General features: G+C 38.9%; 1 protein-coding gene across 2 annotated transcripts in view; it reads left to right on the plus strand.

Moving 5' to 3' along the window:
* The window catches only part of Tmem232 (transmembrane protein 232), a 273,538-nt gene that overhangs the window by 12,852 nt on the left and 239,796 nt on the right, over nt 1-20,890 (plus strand). Inside the window, exons 1-2 of one of the 2 annotated variants that reach the window (XM_075951451.1) lie at nt 6,051-6,118; nt 14,026-14,161. In XM_075951451.1, the coding sequence (XP_075807566.1) occupies nt 14,043-14,161 (119 nt within the window). In that variant the 5' untranslated portion in view covers nt 6,051-6,118; nt 14,026-14,042. Of the gene's footprint in view, nt 1-6,050; nt 6,119-14,025; nt 14,162-20,890 lie in introns of those variants that run through there. The other variant, XM_075951450.1, reaches the window with a different exon arrangement.

The following is a 20,890-nucleotide window of genomic DNA, read 5'->3' on the forward strand; positions in this document are numbered from 1 at the left end:
TATTTTTACTTGTCTGTGCATGAGTGTATGTATGTAAGTATGTATGTCTGTCTGTCTGTATGTTTGTATGTATGTATGTATGTATGAGTGTGCACATGCAGGGCAGAGGTCAACCTCAAGGGCTCTTCCTCAGGTTCTGTATCTTTTTACTTGTCTTGATTTATTTATTTTTTTACTTTTGAAGTTATATAATATGACTATATCATTTTCCCTCCTCCAAATCTCTCATATACCCCTTCCTGCCTTCTTTCAAATTCATATCCTCTTTTTTCATTATATTTTGTTACATGCATACATACACACATACATGTTACATGCATATGCATATATATATTCTAAATACATGTATATAACCTGCTGTGTCTGTGTAATGTTATCTGCATGTGTTTTCTGAGTTAATCGTTTGGTACTGGCTAACCATTTGCTGTGCTCTTCCCTGGAGAAGACTGTTTCTCCGACTTTCAGCCTTCCTTAGTTGCCTGTAGTTCTCTGTGTGGTGTTGATTCTTTCTGAGTTTCCCCCATGCACTTTGCATGTCTATTGTCCTTTTCAGCTAACGCCCAGGCAGTCATGTATGTGAGACTGTTCGTATATAGCCTCTGATGTCACTAAGAGACACAATCTTACAACAGGCTTCCTGACTGTCCAGCTCTTACATTCTTTCTGCCTTCTCTGCTCCAGTGTTCCTCAAGCCTCAGGTGCAGTAGTGTTTAGTAAATATTTCCACCGGAACTGGGCTCTTGAGAAGGGGTTTACCACTAGCCCGGAGCTCTCTAGCCCAGAAGGCTGTGCGGCTGGTCAATGAGCCCTGAAGATTCACCTGTCTCCACCTACCCAGCACTGAAACAACAAGCATAAACATCACGCTCAACTTTTTGACATGAATTTGAGGGCAGGAAGTGGGTCATCAAATCAGCCTCCTTGTGCTTCTACAAGCAAACACTTTACTGACAGAGCTGTCTCACTGGCCCTGTTCTTGGATTCTCAAGCCTGTCTTAACTGCTGCTAATTTACAAGTCAGGGGACATTTATGCTTTTATTTATTTAACATAAATGCCATTGCTGCCGATGTTACACTGAATTTGCATATTGATATGTGTTTGTTACTAACCTCATCGCGGTGACAAAATGCATGACGGAAGTGCCTTTAAAGAAGGAAGTGCTTCTTTTGGCTCTCAGTTGGAGAAGCCGCAGTCAGCTCATCGGGGCAGGGAAGGCATGGCAGCAGGGTACATGTGGCTATGGCTTGGCGTTCAGAGTCAGGGAGCAGAGAGAGGTGTTGTACCTGCCCATCCCCCCTCTTGCCGAAGGTCTGGTTTCACTTCCCTGCAGGGCGGGCTTCCCTCTTCAGTTTCCCTACCATGGAAATGACTTCACAGATACTCCCATAAGTGCCTACCAAGCGGCTCTAACCTAGTCAAACGGACAAGAAAGATTAGCAAGCACTCATGGTGAGGAATTAATAATGCTGCTTTTTACAGGATGTCTCTAGAGAGCTTGTCTGTCAAGAACAAACTTGACAGTTTTCTTCTCTCCCAGGTTGTCTACAGGATCTCACATCACTATGCAGAGGTCATTGCTAGCAAGGAACGGCTTCTATGGTTATTTGTACTTTTTGTTGTTGATCTACAGATAAACCATTAGATCCTTTGTACACAGGGAAGCCTTTTCTATCACCATCACATTGATCCTGCACCATTGTGGCTCTAGATTAGGCAACTAGTGTTCAATGTCCTCAACACTTGAGGGTTTCCTTCCTTTAGTACGCTACTTTCTAGAGCTCAGAAACAGGGCCTATGGACTCACCCATGGCCTTGGCAGTCAGACTTTTTTTTTCTCACAAAGACATTCAGATATTCTACCACATGCAGCTTCTTCCATTTCTATAGCCAGCGTCCTAATAGTCATGGCTTCATAGAGCACCACAATCCAGCCATTTCTCTATTTGGACGGTTGTATTATTCCAATTGTTCATTGGTCATTTGCACTCATTCTTTGTAGCTTGCCTTTTATACTTGATCTTTTCAAGCCCAGACTTTGTGTGTCTTCAGTTTAGGGCCTCTTTCATCGTCATTTCTTTGATCAATCTCTTTTCTCCAGTGGCTCCTCTGCTTTTTAAGGAATGCCTTTAAGACCCTTTTAGGCTTGGCCAAATAACAAAAGTGAGGATTGCTAAAAGGCCTCCATGAATACCAGGTAGCTGCAGACAGAGTTATCAGTTTTATTCCACATTCTAGATATTTTGTTCATAAAATAATATTTACATTTATAGAATTCAGTACCAAAACCAGATAAATAATCTAAGAGAAAGGCATAAGGAAGAATTCAAAATAGGCAACTCTCTAGTTGTTCGTGTACATTTGCAACATGTAGTGGTGACTTTTTTTTTATTTTCTTGGTCAGTTTTCCCCTTAGTATGCAGTATGATCATGGAGTCAGCATTGTCAAGTGTGGCCACATTGCCGTACAGGCCTGTCCTTTGCACTAGCTTATAATTTGTTAGGGGAAGGTGCCGTATTTTAATCATCTTTGCTTCTCTTAAACGTAGGAATCTCAAACATCATTAGCAATTTTACTTTGTCCACCAAATGGACTTTCCTAACGACAACTTCTTAAAGTAAACAACACAGACGCTTCTTGGTAGTGCTGAATATACTGTTATTAAAGGTAATGTTTATTTCTGGTTTACATATGCATCTTCCTTTATTTCATATTGTATACTGATCATTGAAAATAAATAAAATATACTGTCATGCAACACATGCCCTATATAAGAGTTCATGGACAATTACATTCATTCCTGCAGTTCATTCGTAAGCCATCTATCTCATGAGCAGCTTGCATAAAGCTAAACGGCTTCCTATGGTGAGGAGAAGCAATTTAAGATATTAAGTAAGTATGTCAGCGCAAGATTTTATCATCTCGCTATCAGTTCATAATGCATTTGTGTGAATGAGTTAATAAGTGATTGATAGGGCATAAATGTAAGAAGTTGCTGTTTAAATTTTAATCATTTTTTTATCCATATCATCCAAGTCTTCCTAAATCATCTTTATTTAAAACATTTATTTCAATAATACGAATATTGCTATTTCATATTAATTGTGTTTATACTTACTATGCCTGGAAAATTGCTTATTTTATAAAATTAAATGCGTGTGTGAGTTATAGAGCACAGTTGGCGGACTTGTGTGTCCGGCACATATTGTTTTGTACTTCCTTTATGTCTACCGTGCACACTTCAAGCCCCTGTCGGATCTTTGGTTCCTACTATATTAGGTCTCCCCTGCTCCAGGGGAGAAGATGGTGGCTATTAATGCCACCATCAGCACAGTGCTCAAGAGGCACTCCGCATGCCTGGGTCACGGCCACACCATTTGTCAGTCTGCACCTTCATCTCAGAAAAGGGAGGGGCCTGGAGCCCCAGGAGGGTGGGACATTTGGGAAGGGGCTCTGCTAGGCGAGTGCTGACACCAGCAACCATTTTACACCAAATGGCCATATCTACCAGTTTTGCCTTTCGTCTCGGCTGATGCCCACTTCTCCACTGGCTGATGCCCACTTCTCCAGAATGGTCAAACCAAAACTTCTGGTGTTTACCAGTTTCCTGAATCTGTTTTCACAGAGGGGTTTTGGGTCTCACAACAGCGATGGGCAGTAACCTGGAACTGTGAGCCCTTGGCCCCTAGAAGCTTTTGCAGGGTGTTTTTGTCACCTCGCTAGAAAGGAACCAGGGCAGTGGTAAACCGTCACGTTGGGCGTCTGTCAGCGCAGTGCTTGTGAGATCCACGCTTCGCTGCTCATGCAGCAGGAGTTTATTACCAGTGAGGACAACGCCGTTATCTAGACCAGTTCTTTCTTCATTCGCCTGACGACCTGTGACGAATCGCCCTGCTACGCACGCTGTTGTTCAATGCTTTTGTGACAAGGTTTTCATTTCTTTTGAGATGAGTTTTCTGGATCATGGTGTCATGTCACACAAGTCAGTTTCCTAAGAATTTAAAGCTTATTTCCACCCTCATCCGCAAGCTGTAGGAAAGTTCCGTTGTTCCACACCTCGCAACATGTGTTAGGTGGCACTGTCTTTACAGCTAGGTGGCGCTGTCTTTACAGTTAGCTGTTGTAGTTAGAAAAAGAATTCCAGCTATAGTTTAAGTCTTAATTTTCCTAAAGAATATTATTTTGAGTGTCTTGGCTTTTAAAAAATTCTCTCTAAAATTTTTTTAATGTGTCATTTTGTTGTTTGTTGTTTAAAATTCTCTCAATCTCTACTTTTTTTGCTATTTTCATCCTTTATTTTTTTAAATATATTTTTCTTTTTTCTTTTTTTTAAATTTATTTATTTATTAAAGATTTCTGTCTCTTCCCCGCCACCGCCTCCCATTTCCCTCCCTCTCCCCCAATCAAGTCCCCCTCCCTCGTCAGCGTAAAAAAAGATTTATTTGTTTTATGTATGTGAGTTCTCTATCTGCATGTATGACTTTATGCCAGAAGAGGGCATCAGATTCCACTATGGATGGTTGTGAGCCACCATGTGGTTGCTGGGAATTGAACTCAGGACCTTTGGAAGAGCAGGCAGTGCTCTTAACCTCTGAGCAATCTCTTATGGCAGCCCATAACAGTGGCGCTGCTCCATCTTGACATAAGGTCAGAGAGTTCGAGCCTATTGTTGCTCCTTCAAGGTCAAACAACAAGATGTTTTGGCCTAAGGTGTAGCTACTGAATGTTTTGCTCCTCAATGTTTGGAACTCTTGTTTGCTCCTTGTATCATGATGAAAAGTCTTTTCCCCCTCCCCTTTGGCTTGGAGTATAAAAGGACTATGAAAAATAAATTCGAGGCTGCAGTGTTCACTGGCAGTCTTCCCGAATCTATCCTATGTCTGTTTCTTTTGTGTCTCTGCTACCTGCATTTTCTCATTCCACATGTCTCCCTCCGAGTACAGACAAACTAGTCCGACAATCTCTCCAGCCCTTTCCCTTTAGCCATACTCCATAATCTTATCTGACTTTTCTGATACTTCTCCTGGAGTGCTATTTGCCACACATCAATGTGTTACATGTGATGATTTTGCTATTTAGGTCTAAGTATTCTAGAAGTCTTGCTAGTATTTAATTTTTGGTCTACATATGATTTATAATTTTTATTTCCCTATACATGGAGGACTAATTAATTTTTTTGGACTATTTATAATTTAGTTGTATTTTGATGTCAAGGAACCTAATTACTCTACAGATTCGCTACTGTGCAGTTGTCAAAGCCTTCACTGTGGAATAAAATGGGATCAGTGTTTTAGAAACTGTACTCAGAGAGAATGTATACCCTCTCATGGTTAAATGTATTCTATAATAGTCCCATTTTAAGTGTACCATGCTGTTCAAAATGTTGTCTACACTTTTGTGGATGATTTCCTCTCACCTGTTCTGGTTGTCTGTTGTACCTTTCATGCATACATACATACATATGTACACACATACAAATATTCATACACACATATGCATATATACATAACATGTACACATACATGCATACATAGAAATACACATACATACATGTGTAATACATTCCAAGTATTTCACCTTATTGAATCTACATATAACTCTCGTTAGATATTATCATCCATTTTATAAGTAAAATGAAACTTTGATGACAGTTGGAAAGAGGAGTACAGGAGCCAGGTCCCCAGGCTCCTTGGCATCTGACTGCTTTCCCGATCCTCTTACTGAGGACAGCACAGGAGACAGAGATGTAAGATGTGGGTCCTTTACACTCCTTCCAGGTCTCCAGTCTTTATAGGAATCACTGAATCCAATCTTTAATTTCCCATGCTTGAAAAACTGCCAGATGAGAAGCCTTTTTCAGTCAATGAGGGACAGCATTCTGTCATCCTTTACCCTGATAAGCTGTTGCACACCCTTCCTGGTTTCTGCCATTTTCCTGCAGGAGCTAGGAGGTGAGGCCAGAATTTGATAGTTTGAAGCTACCCCTGCTCTCCACCCCCATTCCCTCTTGCTGCTTTCCTTACCTCTTTTCTCCCTACCCCTCTTTCTAGGTTCGTCCTTTACCCTTCAACCTTTGAGGAAAAGCACATCAGCTGAGTTGATTTTGAAAACTCTCCAGGTGAATCTGTTTTCTCTCTTTCATCTTTCCCTACACTCCTGTGGCCTTTGCAGGACCCTGCTCTTCATATGGGAACTAGGATAATGCCAGTGTGTTCATTTTAGTATTAATGTGCTTGATGAAATTATTGTTTAAATATGCATTTAAAAAAGTGATTGGGGGCATACGTTTCATCACTTAGTTTATATGCAGAAGAAAACATATACGACCCTAAGTATGGCAGTGACTTTTAGATCCTACTCTTCATGAGAAGACAAGCATGGCAAAGACTTGGTCAGCTTAATTGGTGACTGGCAGCAGCTGCGGGTTGTAAAAGTTAGCTTGTCTCTTAAAGGGACAGCTACAAAGGTTACAAAGGAAAGAAACTAAACCAATGAAAAATCTAAGGAAGAGATAAAGACTACGTGTACTGTTTTACATGTCTTAAGTGTGATTATTAATATCTGACATGGTTAGTCAGCAGCCTTTCTTATCACCTGAATCTCAGGCCCTAAACACAAACAGTTGGTTTACTGAATCAAAAATATTGCATCAAAAGCTGGTACAAAGTGTTAATTGCTATTTTGAGTCAGAGCAGGGAGGTGCCAGTGAAGGAAGCTTAGCACTTAGGTGCCATTGATCTCTTGAAGGAATATGATATAACAAGGCCAGATACCTGCAATATTGTGCTAATCTGCCCTTAATCCTTTGAAGGGCTTTGATCCTACCAGGTCAGACACCTGGCATTTATTAAGTAAAATCTGTGAAAGTTCCGTTTGTGATCTGTCCAGAAGGACACATCATGTCTGGCCAACTTACTCTGTCAGTAAGGCTAATGATAGAGAACAGGCTTCTAAGTTTCTTACCATACTGTGGAGAACACGGTGTAGAGAAAAATCATCTTCTTGACTATCCACAGATATACGTGTGCCCAATAGATGGGATATTTTAACAAGATAAACACACAAACAGTTTGGAAACACTTAAAACTATTCTTAGGGAAGAAAAGAGACTCATGGGAGAAATTACAGACACAGACAACCGGTTTTTAGAGTCAGTGGTCCTGCAAGCCTTGCTATACAGGGTTTCTCCATCTGAGAATAATTTCTCTGGTGGGTTGACATCTGAATTTTCAATTGCTTTAGGCTTTAATTACATCATGACCCACAATAGCTCGTGATAAATGATTTTGACAAGTAATAGACATAATGCTCTTATATTTTATTACATATCTTAAAAATTCTTTTTTTTTTTTGGTTTTTCAAGACAGGGTTTCTCTGTGGCTTTGGAGCCTGTCCTGGAACTAGCTCTGTAGACCAGGCTGGTCTCGAACTCACAGAGATCCGCCTGCCTCTGCCTCCCGAGTGCTGGGATTAAAGGCGTGCGCCACCATCGCCTGGCTTTCTTAAAGATTCTTAATTTCACTGGGTGGTCTTGGTGTATGCTTCTAATCCCAGCACTATCTCTGTGAGTTCGAGGTCAGCATTGTCCACAGAGTGAGTTCCAGGACAGCCAGAGATTCACAGAGAGACTCTGTCTCAGAAAAAAAAAAAACATAAAAGTTTCTTAATTTCTTACTATTTTTTGCATGAACTAAGTTAGTATATTGTTATTTACACATTTTGTTTTAATAACAATCATTGTAAAAATGAGTTTCAAATATGAATCATGACAGGCATAACAGAAATTTAAATTTAAAATCATTTTTGAACATTAACTTTAACTTTTATCTAACACTAATGCCACATTTTCAATATTTCAATAGTAGTGAGTTCCTATAAGTTCTCTTATTAAATTATATAAAAACTAAAATTAATATCTAAGAAATACATTGATTCTGTATCTATAAATCTCTATGCTTGAATATTATTTTGATAGGCAATATATTTCTGTTTTAGTTTGCTATCACCACACAGCCAAATTGCCAGAAATCATAGATGTATGACAATATCCATTCTGTATATCATAAATGTAGGTGAGCTTGGATATGTTCCTTGTTCAGTGTTTTAAAAGTTATAAATTTAGATACAGAAACAATAAGAGGTTACTATGGAAGGAATAAATACACTTTTCTGATATAGTCAAAGGAGATGGAAATGGTGTTCATTGCAGCCTAAGAGTCGGGATACGTAGTCAGCACAAACGTCTGTTGATGAATCAGCAGAGAAAGGAAATACAGCATATATGTGTGAATAATAAATCAGCCTGAAAAAAAAAGCACTTATTTGTGCCAAAATGGTTGGAACTGAAAGATGTTTTGTTAAGTGAAATAAGCCAGACACAAAAAGATAAATACTGCGTGGTCTTATTCGTGGGTAGATTCAAAACATCAAGCTCAAAATGCAGAGAGAAGGATGACGCTCACTGAGGCTGTGGTCGAGGGTAGACATGGAACCCTTAACCAAAGGCATGCATTTCCATTGGAGGAGAGATCCGCAGGTTTGCGGCGAACTTCTCGACCAGTGAGGAAGAACAACCACCACACGAGGATTCTTCTCAGATCACACTTTAATGGAGTGCCTCTTGGTTGAGGGAGAGCAGGATGAGAGCCCCCCCCCCCCCCCCCCCCCCCCCAGCACTAAAGTAGCTGCTTATATAGGGAGTAGGCACACGGGTCGCCCTGTGATTGGCTGCCACCATCAGCTGACACTAGACTGCATCGGGATAGGCCAAAGGGCTCTAAAACACCGCACGTGCGGGGAAACAGAGGACACGTAGCTCCCAAAGGCATAGCCATATATGGAGTTGTTTATTTCCAACGGGACAGGATGTTAACACCATCTTGTAATGGCGATTCTGTCCGGCTCCCTGCACAGGTTTATTGTACAACATGGAGACCATAGTTAGCAATGCATACATGAAAAGTGCTAAGGTAATTATGGTGGCGTTTTGTTTATGATCTAACAAATAAAGCTTGCCTGAAGATCAGAGTGCAAAGCTAGTCACACTAGCCAGCCATACAGAAGTCACACTAGTCAGTCACAGAAGCTGGGCGGTGGCGGTGCACACCTTTAATCCCAGCACTGGAGAGGAATATAAGGCTCGGGATGAGACAGGAACTCGCTCTCTTTTCAGTGTGAAGATTTTGTAGAGGTCAGAGCTCTCTAGTGGTTGGCTGCTTTGCTTCTCTGATCATTCAGCTTGAACCCCAATATCTGTCTCTGGGTTTATTATTTGTGCTACAGGTAATTGTTAAATGTATTCACCACACAAGTAAGCAATCTGTATGTGAGGGGATACATAGTTTTGTTAACATGGTCATCTTTCTACAGCACTTACTCCCAACATCTCGATCTATTCCCTAAATACACACAGCTTTGTCAATTATACCTCAGTAGAGCTGGGCGAGAAGACGGCAGATGAGCCACAGCCTCGCCCGGATGGTGCATTTGGTGAGGAATGCAATCCAAAGCCAGCCACGTGGTTGGCCAAGGCCAGAAATCAAACTGTGGGACTAAAGTCACCTGGATTCAGTTTTAAAAGATGTTTGTTCAGTTCTTTGCTTGTCTGAATTATTTCCCATCTCTGACAGACTCTCATTCCTAGATCACAGTTTGTCATTGCTGGTGTCTTACATTTATTTATTTATTTATTTATTTATTATGTATACAATATTCTGTCTGTGTGTATGCCTGAAGGCCAGAAGAGGGCGCCAGACCTCTTTACAGATGGTTGTGAGCCACCATGTGGTTGCTGGGAATTGAACTCAGGACCTTTGGAAGAGCAGGCAATGCTCTTAACCACTGAGCCATCTCTCCAGTCCCTGGTGTCTTACTTTTAACAGTTTCTCTAGAAAAAAATGCTATCTCTCTTAGTGTTAGGTAGTTCACTGCTAATTTTACTTGCACACAATTATTATTATTATTATTGGTTTTTCGAGACATGGTTTCTCTGTAGCTTTGGAGTCTGCCCTGGAACTAGCTCTTGTAGACCAGGCTGACCTCGAACTCACAGAGATCCATCTACCTCTGCCTCCCGAGTGCTGGGATTAAAGGCGTGTGCCACCACTGATTTTTTTTAATAGATTTGTATATTTATTTATTGTTAGAATGTGGTCCAAAAGTTGTACAAGGAGAATTCTGAGTGCTTGTGAGGAAAACCTCTAAGAAAACAAGACAGGATAGAGCCTTGTGACTTGAGTTTCTTCGGAAACAAGGCGTTGTTCTAGCTTATGCTCTCACGCTCCTCTTAGGGGTAGTGCTGGGACTTTACTTCAGATCATTCATTACAACTGGCTACTATAATTGTTTATGTGCTTCTATGGAAAAACATGGTTTTGCTCCGTGCAGCCTACTTGTCTGCCACGTGTGGCTTCTCCTTGTGATTGTACACTTTATTCCCCCGACTTTTCTTTTTACTGTACAGAGGGTTATATTAAAAGAATACCTCCTTCCATTTGGGGAAATTCTTTTTGTTGATGAATGCTGTCTAGTATCCTCAAAGAACATAGTTTCTATCTGGATGTTAGTAGTGGTGAGAATAGATATTATTATTTTAGATTTTAGATATGACTCTCCTTAACTCTCAGAGTATAAACAGTCTGATGTTCTGAATAAAGTTGGCTGTTACATGAGACTTTAACCTGCCTCACTTTTCTGCCCCTTTCTAGAATGGTGCCGTGTGTGTGTGTGTGTGTGTGTTTGTGTTTGTGTGTGTGTGTCTCACATGTGCACTGTTGCATGCATGTGGAAGTCAGAGGAAAACTTTCAAGAATTGATTCTCTCTTTCTACCATGGAGGACCTGAGGATCCAACTCAGGTCTTCAGGTTCTGCAGCAAGTCCCTCTACCTTCTGAGCAATCTCACTGGCCCCAATAATTCTACCTTTAACTAGCTATTCTGTTCAAATTACAAAGTAGTACAACAATTGCCAGTGTAAGCAATACTGTGCATTTATCAAGCTGCAATGAAGACATTTACTGGATTTATTTCTTCTATGACCATGTTCTTATATTGTCAAGCAATGCTAAACACATCAGAACATGGTACTATTTGGAAGGCATTTTGTGAGTTTATGTCTGTTGCAGAATCAACCTTTTACACGGAAACAGCTTTGGTGTAGTCCTTCATGGTTGCTTTCAAAACCAAGTGCCTTTTAAGAGGCTGAGTAACAGGGCCACCTTAAGAGATACGGCGACAATTCAAGGCCCCTGCTGACTTTTAAGCTTAATGCTTCCTTTCAAAATTCGCTCAACTTTGAACTTTTGTTTTTTTTTTTTTAAATGTAGGTGGCATTTAAGGAGTATATTTATTTCTTCTTTACACAGCATGTATTCAAAAAGAACAGACTTTTGTTTTGGTAGTTTAGAAACATCCAACTCGATATGATACAAGACAGACGTTGGTAGCGTGCTACTTAGTGGGCACAAAGCATGGGTTCATCCATCCCCAGTGCCAGAAGTCAGGCTGGTGACACACTGATCCAAAGTTCAAGGTCAAACTCAACTACATAATGAATTTAAAGTCCAGCCTGCAGTATAAAAGACCCTATTCTCTTAAAAATCAAAGTTTGAAAAGGAAAAAAAAATTGTTCTGATTTGAAAACACGCTAACACATTTGATACATGACTTTTGCCATGGTCCCAAATGCTTTGTGTTTTCTTGACAAAAATAGTCCTGTGAGGTCTATTTGTCATGAGTAAACGAGAACAGATTTATTAAAATCATATTTAAATTTTGCTTTGCTGGTTATGCCAAAACGAGAACAAGGGTTTATGTAAGTTAAAAATCATTGAAAGTATTAAAAGGTAGTTTACTTGAAAAAACTTAGAAAGAAAAACTAATCTCAAAATACCACGCCATGCAACAGTGTCCTGTTGAAAACACAAGAACAGAAACACTCGTCATTCTTCTACTGATGCCTTCACATTTGTAGCTGTACTGAGAATTTGATAAGAAACACTTAAAAAAGAGGCCGACATTGCTTACCTAGTTTATAAACCGGTGCCTGATGGATCCAGTTTCCAGAATTACCAAGGGTCAGTTGCATTTGCAAATTTTCAACAGAAATGTGATGTTTCTCTTCTGCTCTTTTCCGGAGGCATCTGACACAATGTAAGGATCGTAGAACAGTTGTTTCCACGCTGTAAACCAACTAGGCACTAGCTTCCTGAAACCTTAAAACCACAATTAACACTGTGCGAAGCTGAGACAATAAACCTAAAATGCAGTCCCAGAGACCCCACCCTTCGAACACCTTTTCTCCCTGTACCTTTTTCTGTCCATCTGTTAATGAACCTGAATACAGCATATTTTAGCTTGAGCATCTCAGCTGTGTTTCGGGTATTTTCAATATTCCACCAATGGGCTAACTCATGAGCTTCTGGGGCAGGAGGGGGTGTGCTCTGCCTTCTTTGGGAGATAATCGTTATGTAGGTTACTTGAATGTATCATCTCAATAATTTTGTATCACATCAAAACCTTGTCAACTCTGCAGCATTTATTAGATTTATCAGATGAACTCAGCTGCTTATTTCCGCTTGTGGGCTGTCTGTGAAAATCATATTCGGGTTGATATGAATTTGAATTTTTTTTACTGGGTGTCTTTTAAGGTGGAAATGCTTAATTTTAATATTGGTAGCTGTTAAATAGAATATACTCCAAACACATGAATTCTGCTTGGAGTAGCTTGTATTCTACACTAAACTGAACCTCATTCTTGATGACATCACCCCAAGTTGCTCCGCAAGTCTGCTGACTTAGGATGGTTAGAAGCAAGCCTTGCCATATAGCGATAGCAATAGAAGACCTCAGTTCATGTTTGTCAGTCATTTTGTGCCAGATACTGTCTCATCACCCCCCAGTGCTGCTTCCCATTCGTCTCCATCCTGTGCCTTGCCTTCTGCTCCAATTTGGCTTGGCTAACCAGAAGCACAAGCAGATGATGGGACCGGAGCTGGAGGCAAGTGAAGCCTAGTCTGCAGGCTTCTTTGAGAGCAGCCTCAAGCAGGTTGCACTCCTCAGCCAAAGGACACAGTTTTAATTAAACTCCTCTCTCCTACAGTCCCTTGTTCTGTGACTCTCTTCCAGTCTGGTCCTGAGACTTTGCAGCTTTTATTAGACTGTCCACTCTGTTTTTGTTAGACCTAAGAACATCCTCTTGTTTATAACTGACCACGGTTTTAGAAAGAATGCCTTCAGTTACTCTATTTTCATGTACTTTGTTTTCTGTCAAATTATTAAATGATATGAAGGATTAGCTTTTGAATTTGTCTTAGAAGTTATCTTAGAAATGAAAAATAGTTCAGTATAAATGTGATTGACCTATTTCTTTACTCTCATTTTTGCATTAGATGTTCCACTAAACATAAATAGTGTCCCCAATTTGTTTATACATTCATAAAAATACGCTCAGGTATTTATCAAAAGGAAGCAAAAGATGGGTAGTAGGGATAGATGAGAAAGCATAACCCCAAGGATCAAAAAGCAGGAAATATAAACAGATGCTAACACATTGTCTCAAAAAACCCCAGTAAGCACGATGTTTCACGAACAGTCACCAGCATTTAGCGAAAACCCTGCTATATGCTAGTCCCTGTTGTGAACAACTGATGTATTCCATGCCGCTCCCTTCTTAGACCCAGGACAGAGCTGCTCTCCCTGCTTACACAGAGAATCCAGCACAGAGCAGTGACGCAAACCCACTGGCCTTGGGTAGCCCACTTGCCTAGCCAGCTGTGCTGTTCCAGAAGTGGTTTTGCAAAGAAGACTTCCATTATAATAGACACGAATCATGTAAATGGATAAGCTTGCACAGTGACGTAATAGAAAACATTGGGTTTGGGCGTGTTAGATTTGATTCCTTTGTTCAGTTTAAATCATCCCCCAGTATGCCTGGTTTCCTTCTTGATACATTGTATAAGTTTTGCACATGATTTGTTAATTTGTATTATATTGTATTTTAACTGAGAATTTGCAATTTTTCTCCAGGTTTCTGATCTGTAACTATGCCTGTTCACAAGTCACCTGTGATCAATAAGTTTGGAGTAATATCTTCCACTTATCATGAAGAACTCTTGAAATCTAATTCTGAAAGTGCAAACAGAAAGAAAGGTCACAAACCAAGGTAAGTTTGAGATTTTATGCTGTTTTATGTTGGGGCTCTAATTCATTATAGATAATTTTGAAAGTTTAAAAAACTGTGAAATTTGTCCCCCGTTTTTTTCTTTTCTGGTCCTGTTTGGTTCTATCCCAGGTCTCTGGGCCATCATTCTCTGGTTCCTGATGCTCCAGGCGGTGTCAGGAGTGATATTTATGAACATGAAGCTTGGTCGTCTTGTGAGACTCCTAACCGTGGGAGCAGGGGCTGTCTCTGACTCTTTTGCCTGCTTTTGAGACCCTTTTCCTCCTACTGGGCTGCCTCATCTAGCCTTAATACATTGGGAGGGATCTATTTTTTTTTAATTTTTTAAAATTGTTTTTATTGAGCTGTATTCTTTTCTCTGCTCCCCTTTCTTTCTCCCCACTCCCTTTCAACTCTTTCCCATGATCTTCATGCTTCAAATTTACTCAGGAGATCTTGTATTTCTCTACTTCCTATGTAGATTAGATGGAGAGATACCTATTATTATTATTATTATTATTATTATTATTATTACATCTTGAAATGCCATGTTTGGCCGATATCCCCTGGAGGCCTGCCTTTTTCTGAAGGGAAGTGGAGAAGGACTGGATGTTGGGGGAGGAGGTATGGGGAAGGGACTAGGAGCAGAGGAGGGAGGGAAAACTTCAGTCAGGATGTGATGGATGAGAAAAGAATAATTAAAAAATTGTGAAATTATAAAAAACCCCATAGCTTTGTAACTGGAGATAAAAATGTGAAAGATTAATATTGTCCAATTAGTTTCATGTATTGCAAAAAGTTATGAACTATACATATTTTATTGGAAATAAACATTTTCTATATTTTCATATAATTTAAATTGCTACCAGATTCATGAAATGCATGAGCAAAAACCTTTAATAATGGCTATTTTATTTACTTTTAGTTTTTTGCTTTTAAATTGAGACAGAATAGAATTTTTCCATTTTAAAATTATTGGGATGTTTCTGAAGTGAATGCAAGTGCAGTCTAGGAAAGAGAGATATTGCTAAGACTTTACAATCACAAGAAGTGACTCTTTCCTATGTTTATTTAAATTTTTCAGTTGTTGTGGTTCTGGTTTTGTTCTAAAATCATACTAATCTGTATAAAAATGAGGGGAGGCAGGAAAAGTTATTATCTATCAAAACCTCATAGTGAAATAGTCAGTATATATATATATATGTATATATATATATATATACATATATATATATCAGATAAGTAAGTAAAACTGATCCGTGTATCTTAACCATCAAAGACATTGGAAACAGAAACAGTAGGCCCGAGTGATGCTGACTTAGTAATTTTTTTACTCTTAGAAACCCAGCCAGCAGAAAAAAAGTCATTTGTATGAATATGATTACATTTAAAAGTGCAAGTTTCCCAGTGCTTAATATAGGAATGGCCAAATAAATGAAGTGCATATAATAACAGAAGATATTGGAAATAGTTGTAAGAAAAAAAATAAAATTATTTTGTCATATTTAAAGGAGGTTCACAAGAAACTTGATGTTTCTAACTTAATATGTATCTCACTAACTTGTTATTTATACATCTCATGCATGTCTAGTTTATTGGTGACCAGAATTAACTTCAGATAACTTAAGGTCTCAATAAGTGCTCAATACTAATTGTACTTATTGGATTCAATTTGAAAAGGCTGTTCTTTAGCTTTTCTCCAGATCTGAGATACTCTCTTGTAGTCTCCTCTTCTCACAAATCCATATCCCCAACACATTCAGAAAATCATTAAACTTTTCAGCTGTAGAAGCAAGCACATTGTGTTCCAGTTTTCCCCTTTCACTCTTTCCAAACTGACATCGTCAAGATTACAGAAGCGTGCTAGGGTAATGAAGTATATGCTTTCTCTCCATGGTCTAACATTTACCTTGATGGTGATACAATTGGAAAGTAGCCTTACAAAGCAAAAACGATAATCTGAGAACAGATCATGCTGGTGACAACTGGCAGGATCTCCTACTCAATTTTTGCTAATGGCTTGTTGTGGGAAGTGCAGGCCTCTTCCCACAGCCCGGCTCCTGGCCGCTTGGCTAGCTTATACCCCGAAATAACAACACACAAATTATATTCTTTTAAACACTGCCTGGCCCATTAGTTTCAGCCTCTTAACCCATTTCTAATAATCTATGTAGCACCATGAGGTGTGCTTACCAGGAAAGATTCAGCATGTCTGACCTGGTGGCTGGCTGCATCGTGTTTGCCCTGGAGAGAGCTGCATGGCATCTGAGCTCACTTCCTCTTCCTCCCAGCATTCTGTTCTGTTTACTCCACCTATCTAAATTTTAACCTATCAGGGCCAAGGCAGTTTCTTTATTTAACCAATGACCTTCCTCCATCAATGGCTCCTCACCTAGATCTGTTTTCCCATTTGCTCACATTAATAGAATTTTTTGTAGGATACACAGTGAAGCGTTAAAGCACACATCGCTCAGATCTCTTTGCTGTTAATGTGACTGTGGATGTGATCTCTGGAAGTGCCATGTTAGGAGAAGTTTTGTTATCATTTAATTTTGTCGCTTCCTTCAAGTGGGAATTAGGGTGTGACCACTGGCAGCTAGAGCAGATGCCTTGAGCCACAGAACGGAAGATGTGTGTTGAGGACAGCAAAGTGGCAAGAAAACAGAGTGTGGACCTCCTGCACAGACACTCTGACCTAGAAGGCATAGCTTGGGTCTTCTATCTAAAAATAAATGTTTGTCTTGATTACAACAGTTTTGCCACTTTCTATCAGTTGAACTCCTGCCTTTGTAAATGTGTTTCTAGGTTGTTTGCAACATTAATGTCTCTGTAACAAAGCTCCTAGCAATGTTCTACAATCCCAGTTCATCTTTCTTTTCTTTCCAGAGGATTCAGTGATTACTTGACAGAACAATACATTCACTTTTGGGCTTTGAACCAGTTGAATTAGTAGAGAATATTTACCTCTTACAGCCATTTTTTTCTGGGTTCTTACACATTCAAATATATAGAAAAGGGATGTTTATATGCATTACCGACAAATAGTATACTCTGACTTATCCCCCGTTCCTAACACCTAATTTTCTACTTGAATGGTCTAAATTTTAGTGTTCTCCAGCATAATGCCTTCTGATGGAAAGAAAATGAGAAAGCTCCTTGTCTTATTCCATTTTCTCCTTGGCTGTTATTTCCATTATGCTTCTGTGAGTTTATTTCTGAGAAGTGATATTCCTGATTTCATCAGATGGTTCCTTGTGGCATCAGATTACCTCATGCGCAAGGGAAAAGTCACATGTATTTAATATTTAAATTTTGCTTTAATTGATATTTTATACCTATTGTATATTGTGATAGCTTTATACTTATGAAGCGCATGTAATGTTCAAATCTGAACACTCATCATTTCTTTGTACAGTTAGCCCTTGAATCCTTCATGATATTTCTGAGGTACATAATTTTTAAAGCTATACTTACCTTACTATTCTGTAATGCAGTAGAATTTATTCCCATCTCTTTGTTGATTGGTACCTGATAGTATCTTTTTCTATTCCCTTCCTTTCCCCCATTATAGACTTGATGATCACTCTCAAATTCAAGGAGACAAACTATGTTAGCTTCTAAATATAACTGAAAAGATACTTCAAAGAATATTTATAAAGTATAAAATATTACTCCAATTAGCACAATGTCCCTTAGCTACATTGTGTTGCTGAAAACGAGAGGTTTTATTCTTTTTATGGCAGACTAACATTCCAATGTGTGCTTATATCATATTTTCTTTATTCATTTATTCTAAAGTGGGTCTTCCTTTGGCTCCTGGAACTGCTGGGCTGATAGTTCTATTTTTAGCTTAGTTCTCTCTTATTTCTTTGTTTCTAAGAATATTGACACTCTTTCAATAATGACTATTCCAGTTTCTACATTCACCCACAGTGAAAACAGTTTACTTTTCTTCATATTTCACTGATATTTTTTGCCTACAAACATTCCCATCCTGTCAGGGTAAAGTGGCATATTATTATGGTTGGGATTTCTATTTCCCTGATTATTACTGATGATAAGAATCCTTTCTTCAAATTTGTTGGCTATTTATGTTTCTTCCTTTCTTAAAAAATGAATATCTATCCAGATCATCTCTCCATCTTGTTGTTACGTTGCCTAGTTTTACTATTGTTGAGCTGTACACATTGCACATATCTGCCCTGGTCAAATGTCTCTTTTGCAAATCTCTTATCCCTGTCTCCTGGCTCTATTTCCAGCTTCTAATTCTTTTCTTTGTTGTGTCAATTTGTAATCATTTCATCTCTATTGCTTTTGTTGTCTGTGTTTTGGGGATGTCATCCAAAAAGTCTTTGTGTGTACCAGTGTTTCCTCCATATTTTCTCCCAGTATCTCACAAAGTACTGCATTTAGTTCTTTGATCTATTTTGATTTTAGTTCTGTGTTTGCAGTCAACTTTTGTCTTTGGCATATGGGTGTCCAGTTTTCCCAGTACTATTTATGGAGAATCTGTCATTTCTTCAATATATGTTCTTGGTATCTTTGTGAAAAATCATTTGACTGTAAGCACACGAAGGTATTTCTGGGTTCTCTGTCCTGTGGATATGTGTATCAGTAGTTTTGGAAAATCATTCACGTACGAATCTGTCAGTCTCGTCATTTTGCTTTCAGTGAATAATGGGAGAAATGAAAAGGATGAAGTACGTGGGTGTCTTTTCTTGTTGAATGAAATATATTACTATTTATACATGTATATAATATATTTAGATCCAGCCTACCCCTTATTTCCTCCCCTCAATTCCTTCCCTATCCCTGATTCTTCTACTTTTCCCTGAAGGTCCGTCCTTTCTTAAGCAAAACATTTCAAGCAAAGTTTGTCTTTGTTATTTAAATACAGTTAATGAATTCAAATACAGTTACCCATTTAACTAAATCTCTTTGAGATCAATAGTAACATCTGAGGATAGATGATATTAAACTTCAGAAGTTTGGGTGTTTTAAACTGCGCTTCAGAAGAACAACCTTGAGAGTCCTGTACTGTTACTAAACTCAGAAGAGAAAGTTTGTAAGTTCAAGAGCAAACATTTGGAAAGGAAAGCATTCTGAATATTCTTCTAAATGTCTTTTGCTAAAAATTCAGTTTGTATTAACAACCTTTCCTTCCCATGTTGGCTTAGAATTCCATTTACTAGTAACTATTATGTTGGAGGACCTACACTGTCAAAGTGTTTACTAAGACTGCATTGTGAATTCAAAATCTAAAGACATGTCAAAATGGAATTAGAGACCATATCAGATCACAAGTGATATGAAAGGCGAGTCCTTCTTGTTCTGGTTTCGTACTGTAAAGCCCGTTGGACACGCACAGTGTGAAGATGCTGCAGTCACTCACACAAGTTAAGTGTGACAGAAGGTATTTCCAGTGTCTGACCTCAGAAGCCCAGACCAAGATCAGTGAGTCAAGCTTGACCAATTCAGGGGAGCACTGTGTTCACACTGCTGTGCACCCCATATCACTGACTCGACTACTTATTTATCTTCTTCAAGTTAATTAATCTGTCCCAGAGATCCTGCTGCACCTACATGCATCATGGCTGTAGCAAGGGGCAGACCTCTTTCATGACCCTGAGATTAAGAGCCTCATGCTATACAGACTGAGCATGGTCTCCATGTTTATAGTTTCTTCTTCCCAGAGATGGTCCTTCAGGGTTCCTGCTTCATGAAAATGTCCATCAGACCATCTTACCTTTAGGAAAGTTCAGCAGTCATTTTTCTATGGATCCTGAATATCCAGTTCACACAACAAAACATCAAAAAGTCCAGGCAAGAGCAGTTTCTTGACCAAATGGCTAATAAACTCCATAAGGTGCCTCTTTGATGCCCATCTTCCTCTTGAAGTAATTGATGCTGCTCGAAGCAGATATGTCTCATTGTTGAGAAAAGTCTAAGTTCTTAAAACATTTTAAATGCCATATTCTATAGGTCTTTGAAAGGTTTGAAGAATATTTATCTATCTGAGATATATCTCTTTATATCTAGACAACCTAACAATCATGACTATAAGTTTGACTATTATAGATGGCTATCTATTAATATGTAATTTTAATTATACATTATATTTTTAAATGAGCTATATAAACATAATACCTTAAACAAGAGTAGAAATATACATATAACAAAATTGACCTTAAATTTGTATCAATGAACCAAAGTCCATACCAATGTAAAGTATTCTTTTCCATATCATATTCCCCCCTGCCTTTTTAGAAAGAGATTTACTGTGACTATTAACCACTTCTAGTTCTCAAGGATTGTGGTTTGTAGGTTGGTTTTCTTTGCTTTATGTTTAAAAAACACCTATGAGTGAGTACATGTGATAATTGTCTTTCTGTGTCTGGGTTACCTCACTCAAAATAATGTTTTCTAGCTCCACCCATTTGCCTGCAAAATTCAAGCTGTCGTTATTTTTTCTGCTGTGTAGTACTCCATTGTGTAAATGTACCACATTATTTTTTTATCCATTCTTCCGTCGAGGGGCATTTAGGTTGTTTTCAGGTTTTGGCTATGACAAACAAAGTTGCTATAAACATAGTTGAGCACATGTCCTTGTGGCATAATTGAGCATCCTTGGATATATACCCAAAAGTGGTATTACTGGGTCTTGAGGAAGGGTGTTTCTTAATTTTTCTAAGAAATTGCCACATTGACATCCAAAAGGGGTTGTACCAGCTT

The sequence above is a fragment of the Microtus pennsylvanicus genome, chromosome 17 (genome assembly GCF_037038515.1).
Source record: "Microtus pennsylvanicus isolate mMicPen1 chromosome 17, mMicPen1.hap1, whole genome shotgun sequence".
Classification (NCBI taxonomy): Eukaryota; Metazoa; Chordata; class Mammalia; order Rodentia; family Cricetidae; genus Microtus; species Microtus pennsylvanicus.